This window comes from Curcuma longa, unplaced genomic scaffold (genome assembly GCF_044706935.1).
Source record: "Curcuma longa cultivar G26 ecotype Majalengka, Jawa Barat unplaced genomic scaffold, ITB_CL_G26_1.1 contig_326, whole genome shotgun sequence".
Classification (NCBI taxonomy): domain Eukaryota; kingdom Viridiplantae; phylum Streptophyta; class Magnoliopsida; order Zingiberales; family Zingiberaceae; genus Curcuma; species Curcuma longa.
This window is the reverse complement of record NW_027433844.1, coordinates 3,650-14,810: the sequence shown is the minus strand read 5'-3', so window position 1 is coordinate 14,810 and position 11,161 is coordinate 3,650. Positions and strand designations below refer to the sequence as shown.

The 11,161-nt window shown below is 37.0% G+C and overlaps 1 protein-coding gene across 1 annotated transcript; it reads right to left on the bottom strand.

Moving 5' to 3' along the window:
- Positions 1–3,227: 3,227 nt before the first annotated feature.
- On the bottom strand, positions 3,228–3,611 carry LOC141819330 (cysteine proteinase inhibitor 8-like). Its single transcript, XM_074706665.1, has one exon. It carries the CDS (start codon positions 3,609–3,611, stop codon positions 3,228–3,230), a length of 384 nt encoding a protein of 127 aa, XP_074562766.1.
- Positions 3,612–11,161: the final 7,550 nt, after the last annotated feature.

The following is an 11,161-nucleotide window of genomic DNA, read 5'->3' as shown; positions in this document are numbered from 1 at the left end:
AGATTTATACAATTTTTTAACATTGATTGTCGAGATCTAAGGCAACTTTCAACTTTTTTGGTTTGATCTAGGGATTGACATTGGCAGTCTTCATGCAAGACTATAACACGAGTAATATTCAGATCAAATAAATCACTTTTTCTTACATTAGTTAGAGTTTTCTTTGATCAATCTCTATTCTTTACACTTCCAATACTAATTGATCCAATTCATCTCAGTTGTAGAACATATCAATCACCTTTGAACAATCCATGTCATCTCACTTCACTTATTCTCATTCTATCATCTACTGTAATTATGTACAATTGCTTCTAGATAATAGTATTTTCTATTTTTCTAATAACTTAATACATTAGTCTTAGCATTCTCTTTATACTACATTATCTTTTGTCAGTGTTTTCATCCTAACCATCCAACACTAATTTAAAGGCAACCGAAAGCAAAGATAATGAATGCCACAATTAGGGCTGGGTCGGTACGGTATATCGAATTTTACATACGATACCGTATACCGTACCGAAAATTTCGGCATAAAAAAAACCTATACCGTTACCATACCGAAAATTCGGTATACCGGAATTTTGGTATACCGAAAATTCGGTATACCGAATTTTCAGTATAGTATAAAATGCATACCGATCAAAATGTTCGGTATACCGATCATACCGATCATACCGAATCCGACCAACCGACCGATATAGCTGATCGTTCCCGCCGTCCACCCCTGCTCGGTATACCGACCACTGGTCGAAATACCGTACCCAATATCCTGATTCCTAAAAATAATAAATAATTTATAAGAGGATATATAATAGGTATTTCGGTATATACTGAAATACCAAAAAATAATAATTTCGTACCAATACCGATACCAAAAAATTTGGTACGGTATTATACCGTACCGAAATTTTCGGTATGGACGGTAAATATCGGTATGGTATGTGCGGTATACCGAAATTCGGTATTTTTTTCCCACCCCTAGCCACAATGAGTTTATGGCATAAAGAAAACAAATTTGCTTCGATAAAAATATCTCAGTAGATATCATGCATCTCCCATGAGTCCCATGTGTAGTAAAATATTGAGTTCTCTATATAAAATCAACCTTTTGGTTATGATGATATGAAGGAAGTGAGTTAGGCAGGGCTACTTGGTTTAACTGAACAGCATCAGGATGACAATATACTTCAAACAAACACTTAAATTAGAATTGGCAGATACATGCATACATCAAAAACAAGCGGCATACTTATTCTGATCATAAATCACAATAGGTATACAACTGTCACGGGAGGTAGCAAAGAGTTATATAATTATTGCCCATCTATTCCAGGAAATCTAAATTTGCAGAATGTATATACACACCACATAAGACCAGATAAGAGGACAGTACTCTGAAACATGGATCAAAGCCACCTTGTGTTCTGCTCCAAATGGGCAGCACTACCATTTTGCACATGCCCAAACTTCAAATGTTGTTGAAATGGCAGCACCGAAACAGAGGTGGACAAGTAAATTCCAGTTTGTAACTAACCAAATGCCAAAATAAGTAAACGCCTTGTCCTAAAGAAACATGATTGAATACTAGACCGAAATGGATTTGTGACATCCGATATAACCAAGCAGCTCAACTGATTTACGCATTTTCAGTTAACCAACAAAAAGGACCATTGCGTTGAGTCCGACTTACATTAGAATATCCAGAATTGAATGTTGATATTTCGTATCGAGAACCTATATCAAGTTTAATTGCTAGACGAAGGAAACGAACTGCTCAAGTTCGAGCTAAGTACTGAACAATAAGATAAAACGCTAACCTTCTCCTCACGCTTGGGGTCCCTGGAATTCGCGTTGAGGTCGATGTAAATGAGGAGTTCCCGTGTGTGCCGCACGATGTCGGCCGGAGTCCGCGGCTTGGACTTGAAGAGGCCCTTCATTGTCGATCGCCAGGCACCGCCACACCAGACCGAAGCAAGATCTTCCCGTTAGGGTTCGCGTTCAAGAAGGGCGGAAACGTCGAGATTCAAAAACCTGGGCCTCCGGTCGCGCGAGCTCGATCAGAATCGATGTGCTACGAGCAACCGACGCCAAGAACGGTTTTAACAACGGAAGAAAAACGGAAAATAAAGAAAACGAGCGGTGGAGATTTACCCGTATATTGATTTTTAGGACTTGAAATTGTATTACTATCCTAATTAAATTAGCATCGACTCTGTTCGCTTCCACCCTGATCGTACTCGTGTTTTCATTAGTTAAACTTCGTGGAGCCCGTGCAAAACCGCTATCCGTTGCGTTGGTGGCGAATGGAGCTACGGCTACGTATTTTTAACTCGTAAAGGCGTGGCCCCCCTGCCACGTGACTGACGAGTGCGCACTGGAATCACTAAGGACGTTTAAATAAGGGATAATCAGGCTTGTAATGTAATCAGGATTATATTACAAGATAATTTACTTTATTTGATAGTATTTTAGAGATGTAATATAATGTAATTGTATTATAAAAAAAGAACTAAGATTTGTAATCTCGATTACAAAAGAAATAGTACAGAATCTGATTATATTACAAATTCTATTTTTATCGTACCAAATATACCTTTCCGTTTTAGACCAAATAAATAAGTTTATTTCTTAAAGCACTTAATTTATTATAAGAAAATAAAACTTGTTTATTTGTAATCTCACAACTGCAATAAATCTTGTTTCAAAATCCAAATTTTATGACTCTCCATCGTCAATGGATTCTATTACTTTTCCGCCGCCAAACTCTTGTGTTGAATCCTCTGTTCCTGTCATTGTTCATGACAACGACGGTAGGGTACGGGAAGGAAGGATATTATTCATTTTTTATAATAATAAAAATTATATTCTTTATTGAAAATAATGAACACCAAACATTATAATCATCCTTGTAATCAAAAATTACATGTATTCCTTCAACAAACATAGTAATGTAATCTTGATTACATTATATTATAAATTTTATTACATTACAAGCATGATTACATTACGTCCTATCAAACATAGCCTAAATAAACAATTAAGAGTCAACGGATATATCCTCATTGTAGAATCTTCCGATCATAGAGGTTTTATGCAATTTTGATTCGCACTTAAAGCAAAAACAAGCATTATATCTTGATTATTAATTATCTTTAATTCCAAATTAAACTTCGTTATTATGATTCATCAATGGATTCATCTCCGTCTTCCCCCCAACAAAACAGAAACTACGATTCGATAGGCACGAAAGAAGTGAGCTGCTTGAAGTTGATCCACACCTTCTCCCACACCACGGCCTGGTAGTGGGCCGGCGAGCCGCCGGCCTCCCTGGTCCGCAGCACCAGGCGATAGTTGATCCCGGCCACCACCTGCGTCTCGCCCCTCACCACCTTATCGAAGGCAAGCACCTGACCGTGCTCCCGCCTGTTGTGCTCCTCCACGGCGAACTCGCCGAGCTCTCTGACGTGGGAGTCCTCCACGTCCTTGATCGGCGCCCACCCGCCGACCCACCCGCCGATGCCGATCCTTCTCGCAGTTGCTGGAACAGCAAGGAAGAGGAGGAACAAGAGAAGCGGGGATAGCCTCGTTGATCGGGGCGTCATCGTGATCATGGCCGCCGGCGCCGGCCGTCTAACTTGGAGTGGATGAGGATGAGAAGGTGGAGAAGTTTATAGAGCGGAGAGGTTGGTGGTTGTTTGGCTGCGTGCGGCATGCGTGTCACAGGTGGAGAACGGCTGCAACAGAAAGGTGGCAAATGCTGGAAGCATCGTGGCATGCGGTTCTCGCTGAACATGCTTGTCGTGAGGGAGGGCAAATCTCACGAACAGAATATATATGCAATCGAAGTATATTATATATATATAGAACTACATAAGAATCGTCGTGATCAACCAGTTTCTCGATTTAATTATTTCCTCACAAATGGTCGGAAGGCTGATCGAGTGGGGCCGCTAAGGTAACGGATTCCATCGTAGAAGAACTACATGAGAATTAATTTGAATAGACCGGAATAGAACATATATATACAAATTAGTACATACCACACGGATCCTTGAATTTCAGATGAAAATTTAAGAATTATTTTATTTTTTTATTTTAAGTAGTAAAACAGATTTATAGTAAGATTAATTTAGATATCATGGTGATTATATAAGATTCAAAGTTCAATCTTCTCGATTATAGTAAAAAATAAATTCTAACAATTGTCTGATATTAATCATTATTATAGAATAAATATTTAATTTTAGAAGTAATATATATATATGTATATTAAATGAAAATCTCTTAATTCTTTAGAAATATAAATTTATCAAAGCTATAAAAAAATATAAACAATGCAATTTTCATATGAAGAAATATATAAAAGAGTTTGATAGTAAAGAAATTATGAAAATAAGAAATAGAAGTGAGTAACAACTTAACTTCATGTGATAATAAAAGTAAAAACGGTAAGTGAACTTTTTGAATTTTGATTTTTTTATATCTTAAAGAGATATGTAGATCCGATCACGGATTGGATCTGAATCGAATTTGATTCGGATTTGTAATTGTGTCAAAGACCCTATTACCCGCTAACCAATTAAATGGGTCGAAATTGTAACCAACCATCTAGGGCCTCGCCAATTCCGGTTTCGGCCCAAAAGTAATCATGAGCCAATGGTTTGAATAATCACTTCATTTTTTTTATCTGAACGTTAAAACTGCCATGTTAATCGATGGTTTCCACTATTGAAGTTTTTTTTTTATTGATGAGATTATTTGACTTTTATTGATGATTGTGATTTAGTATCCATTATTCTTTAAATTCTATAAATAAGTAATTTATTTTATTATTTTCATATCATTTTTACTCTTGTCTCTGAATTTTAAAATTTTAATAGCTTTCCATTTTAATTCTTCAATTTTAATGAAATATGGTTCATTTCGATCTTTGGAGGGCAAAAAAATAGTCACTTTGAATATATATTTCAATGACATTTAATTTATCGATAATGAACCAGAGTAATTTTCGATGCCCAAGACAAGGATGACATATCGAAACTTCTAAGGGCTCGGGATATATACCATCTTTAAAATCATTAATTTTTACTAAAATATTCAAGAAAAACTACATTTTCAAGAATCACATGTAAAACATAAGTATTGTAAAGTTTTGGGTAAATTTCAATCGAGATTATGTGTCATTAAAGCTATACATCAAAACGAAATACCCGATAAAATTTAAAGTTGAATATAATATAATGTTCTCAAATGTAATGGTCTAAATTTTCATCAACTATAATTTTATCATATCCTATATATATGTGCTCATGAATAGGCATTCTAGTGAATGCAATAATACATTTAATTTTTTCAAATTTAACATATACTTTAGCAAAAGGTGAAATCCGTTACCTCAGTGACTCTCACATGGTGGGTCTTACAACCATCTGTAAGGCAGTAAGGAGATAAATTAGGAAGCTGAAGTTGGCCACTACAGAGAAAGACATTGTCTCGGCTTCGTCGAAATTTAATCCTGACCCACTTCAATAACTCAACCATATCTCGGAAGCAAATTTAACACATACAACATAAGAACTGATAATGCTTTGAAGACACATTGGCATGTTGATTGATAAGGCGGAGACTAAAGATTTTGTAGATGGGGCATTACATCTAGTGCATAGCAGTCAGCACTAAAGATGTTTGAATAATTTGAGATGTAGATCATTTAAAATTCCACCTGAATTGGAACTATTTATAGATGCTAGACAATTTGAAGATTACTAGTGTTTCTGTGTGAGTCTAATCTAAGCCCTAAATGATGATCCTTCTGGCGTGCTATGTGTTGCTGATTCTCATCCTGAGTTGAGTGTAAAATTCTTCTACTATGCTATGGTGCCAGATTGTAATATTACCCATAAAATAAATTAATTTAGAAGAGCCAATAAAAGTACATGGAAATGCATGCGCAGGCAATTTGTAACACAATCTTCAATCTTTTTCAGCCCGGCTTAAGATCCGTATTGATATTTTTTTTTTTCTAATATAGACATGCATTATATATTTTGTATCTTCTCATGCACTAAAAAAAATAACAATGAATTTTAATGACGAAAGAAATTCGTAATAAATCTATAATAAAATTAGCGACAAATAAAATCATCCCTAATCAGCAACGAAAATAGCAACTACAAAAATTTTCATCGTAAAATATATAACAAAAAATTTTCATAGTAAAATTCATGATTAAAAAATTATTATTATAATTAAAATTCATCATAAAATTTAGGATAAATTTTCATCTTCATCTCAAATTTAGCAACACATTTTGAATTCATTGTAAATTTTGGGACAAATTCATAATTTGTCGCAAAGTTTAGGGATTGGGCCCTAAAATCCTGATCCCTAATCCTAAAATTCTCATACATGTGACATCCATCGCCCCCGGCTGATCTCTAACACGCGAGTATCATGAGATCCTCTCTCTCCCCTCTGCTTTCCCCTCCTCTCTCCGGCCCGATTTGGGTGGGGCGAGGTGCGACGGCCACCTTCTTAGTCATGGCTGCAAGGTCAAGCGTGATCTTGAGGTCGTCTCAACTTGATCACGACCTCGGTCAACGCCTGATTCTTAGCCTCGAGGTTAGCTGGCTACGACCTCCCTCCCTGGTTGCGAGCTTGGCCGACCATGAACGCAGCCAGGCCACGAACTCGCTTGGCCGTAAGCTCAGCCCTAGTTGCGACCTCGTCCGATAGTGAGTTCAGCCTCGATCACAACCTCGTCTGACAGTGAGCTCAACCCTCAATCATGACCTCGTCCGACAGTGAGCTCATCCTTACCTGTGAGTTCTGTAGGGTCTAAAGAATGTCCACATCTCCACAATGACATGATATTGTCCACTTTGGGCCTAAGCCCTCATGGTTTTGCTCTTGAACTCTACCTAAAAGGTCTCACGCCAATGGAGATACTTTTTATCCTTTTAAACCCATGATCTTTCCCATGTGTTTTAGATGTAGGACTATGTTTGCACTCTTGCAACCCAACAATCCCCCTCAAACAAATGACCACTGGAAGCTCCGCTACTCAAACAAATGACCACTGGAAGCTCATTCATTCTCATGGTTCGGCTGCCATGTCCCTCATGGTCCGAGCCTCCCCTACTTCCTTTGTTTTCCCCGAGGATCCCCGCATGGTTAGATCTGGATCATGGCTCATTCATCCGGCGGTTAGTCCGGTGAAGAAGCGGCCTCGCTCTGATACCGATCTGGGTCTAAAGATGATATTACAACAATGACATGATATTGTCCACTTTGGGCCTGAGCTGCGTCATGGTTTTGCTCTTGGGCTCTACCCAAAAGGCCTCACGCCAATGGAGATACTTTCGTCCTTTTAAACACATGGGAAAGATCATGTGTTTAAAAGGATGAAAAGTATCTCCATTGGCGTGAGGCCTTTTGGGTAGAGCCCAAGAGCAAAACCATGAGGGCTTAGGCCCAAAGTGGACAATATCATGTCATTGTGGAGATATGGACATTCTTTAGACCCAATAATTGGTATCAGAGCGAGGCCGCTCTTCACCGGACTAACCGCCGGATGAGCCATGATCCAGATCTAACCATGTGGGGATCCTCGGGGAAAACAAAGGAAGTAGGGGAGGCTCGGCCCATGAGGGACATGGCAGCCGAACCATGAGAAATGGTAGCGGAGCTTCCAGTGGTCATTTGTTTGAGTAGCGGAGCTTCCAGTGGTCATTTGTTTGAGGGGGGGATTGTTGGGTTGCAAGAGTGCAAACATAGTCCTACATCTAAAACACATGGGAAAGATCATGGGTTTAAAAGGATAAAAAGTATCTCCATTGGCGTGAGACCTTTTAGGTAGAGTTCAAGAGCAAAACCATGAGGGCTTAGGCCCAAAGTGGACAATATCATGTCATTGTGGAGATGTGGACATTCTTTAGACCCTACAGAACTCACAGGTAAGGATGAGCTCACTGTCGGACGAGGTCATGATTGAGGGTTGAGCTCACTGTCAGACGAGGTTGTGATCGAGGCTGAACTCACTATCGGACGAGGTCGCAACTAGGGCTGAGCTTACGGCCAAGCGAGTTCGTGGCCTGGCTGCGTTCATGGTCGGCCAAGCTCGCAACCAGGGAGGGAGGTCGTAGCCAGCTAACCTCGAGGCTAAGATCAGGCGTTGACCGAGGTCGTGATCAAGTTGAGACGACCTCAAGATCACGCTTGACCTTGCAGCCATGACTAAGAAGGTGGCCGTCGCACCTCGCCCCACCCAAATCGGGCCGGAGAGAGGAGGGGAAAGCAGAGGGGAGAGAGAGATCTCATGATACTCGCGTGTTAGAGATCAGCCGGGGGCGATGGATGTCACATGTATGAGAATTTTAGGATTAGGGATCAGGATTTTAGGGCCCAATCCCTAAACTTTGCGACAAATTATGAATTTGTCCCAAAATTTACAATGAATTCAAAATGTGTTGCTAAATTTGAGATGAAGATGAAAATTTATCCTAAATTTTATGATGAATTTTAATTATAATAATAATTTTTTAATCATGAATTTTACTATGAAAATTTTTTGTTATATATTTTACGATGAAAATTTTTGTAGTTGCTATTTTCGTTGCTGATTAGGGATGATTTTATTTGTCGCTAATTTTATTATAGATTTATTACGAATTTCTTTCGTCATTAAAATTCATTGTTATTTTTTTTAGTGCATGAGAAGATACAAAATATATAATGCATGTCTATATTAGAAAAAAAAAATATCAATACGGATCTTAAGCCGGGCTGAAAAAGATTGAAGATTGTGTTACAAATTGCCTGCGCATGCATTTCCATGTACTTTTATTGGCTCTTCTAAATTAATTTATTTTATGGGTAATATTACAATCTGGCACCATAGCATAGTAGAAGAATTTTACACTCAACTCAGGATGAGAATCAGCAACACATAGCACGCCAGAAGGATCATCATTTAGGGCTTAGATTAGACTCACACAGAAACACTAGTAATCTTCAAATTGTCTAGCATCTATAAATAGTTCCAATTCAGGTGGAATTTTAAATGATCTACATCTCAAATTATTCAAACATCTTTGATGCTTATTGCTTATGCACTAGATGTAATGCCCCATCTACAAAATCTTTAGTCTCCGCCTTATCAATCAACATGCCAATGTGTCTTCAAAGCATTATCAGTTCTTATGTTGTATGTGTTAAATTTGCTTCCGAGATATGGTTGAGTTATTGAAGTGGGTCAGGATTAAATTTCGACGAAGCCGAGACAATGTCTTTCTCTGTAGTGGCCAACTTCAGCTTCCTAATTTATCTCCTTACTGCCTTACAGATGGTTGTAAGACCAACCATGTGGAGTCACTGAGGTAACGGATTTCACCTTTTGCTAAAGTATATGTTAAATTTGAAAAAATTAAATGTATTATTGCATTCACTAGAATGCCTATTCATGAGCACATATATATAGGATATGATAAAATTATAGTTGATGAAAATTTAGACCATTACATTTGAGAACATTATATTATATTCAACTTTAAATTTTATCGGGTATTTCGTTTTGATGTATAGCTTTAATGACACATAATCTCGATTGAAATTTACCCAAAACTTTACAATACTTATGTTTTACATGTGATTCTTGAAACGGAAAAGTTTTTCTCGAAATATTTTAGTAAAAATTAATGATTTTAAAGATGAAGTATCCCGAATCTTAGAAGTTTCGATATGTCATCCTTGTCTTGGGCATCGAAAATTACTCTGGTTCATTATCGATAAATTAAATGTCATTGAAATATATATTCAAAGTGACTATTTTTTTGCCCTCCAAAGATCGAAATGAACCATATTTCATTAAAATTGAAGAATTAAAATGGAAAGCTATTAAAATTTTAAAATTCAGAGACAAGAGTAAAAATGATATGAAAATAATAAAATAAATTACTTATTTATAGAATTTAAAGAATAATGGATACTAAATCACAATCATCAATAAAAGTCAAATAATCTCATCAATAAAAAAAAAACTTCAATAGTGGAAACCATCGATTAACATGGCAGTTTTAACGTTCAGATAAAAAAAATGAAGTGATTATTCAAACCATTGGCTCATGATTACTTTTGGGCCGAAACCGGAATTGGCGAGGCCCTAGATGGTTGGTTACAATTTCGACCCATTTAATTGGTTAGCGGGTAATAGGGTCTTTGACACAATTACAAATCCGAATCAAATTCGATTCAGATCCAATCCGTGATCGGATCTACATATCTCTTTTAAGATATAAAAAAATCAAAATTCAAAAAGTTCACTTACCGTTTTTACTTTTATTATCACATGAAGTTAAGTTGTTACTCACTTCTATTTCTTATTTTCATAATTTCTTTACTATCAAACTCTTTTATATATTTCTTCATATGAAAATTGCATTGTTTATATTTTTTTATAGCTTTGATAAATTTATATTTCTAAAGAATTAAGAGATTTTCATTTAATATACATATATATATATTACTTCTAAAATTAAATATTTATTCTATAATAATGATTAATATCAGACAATTGTTAGAATTTATTTTTTACTATAATCGAGAAGATTGAACTTTGAATCTTATATAATCACCATGATATCTAAATTAATCTTACTATAAATCTGTTTTACTACTTAAAATAAAAAAATAAAATAATTCTTAAATTTTCATCTGAAATTCAAGGATCCGTGTGGTATGTACTAATTTGTATATATATGTTCTATTCCGGTCTATTCAAATTAATTCTCATGTAGTTCTTCTACGATGGAATCCGTTCCCTTAGCGGCCCCACTCGATCAGCCTTCCGACCATTTGTGAGGAAATAATTAAATCGAGAAACTGGTTGATCACGACGATTCTTATGTAGTTCTATATATATATAATATACTTCGATTGCATATATATTCTGTTCGTGAGATTTGCCCTCCCTCACGACAAGCATGTTCAGCGAGAACCGCATGCCACGATGCTTCCAGCATTTGCCACCTTTCTGTTGCAGCCGTTCTCCACCTGTGACACGCATGCCGCACGCAGCCAAACAACCACCAACCTCTCCGCTCTATAAACTTCTCCACCTTCTCATCCTCATCCACTCCAAGTTAGACGGCCGGCGCCGGCGGCC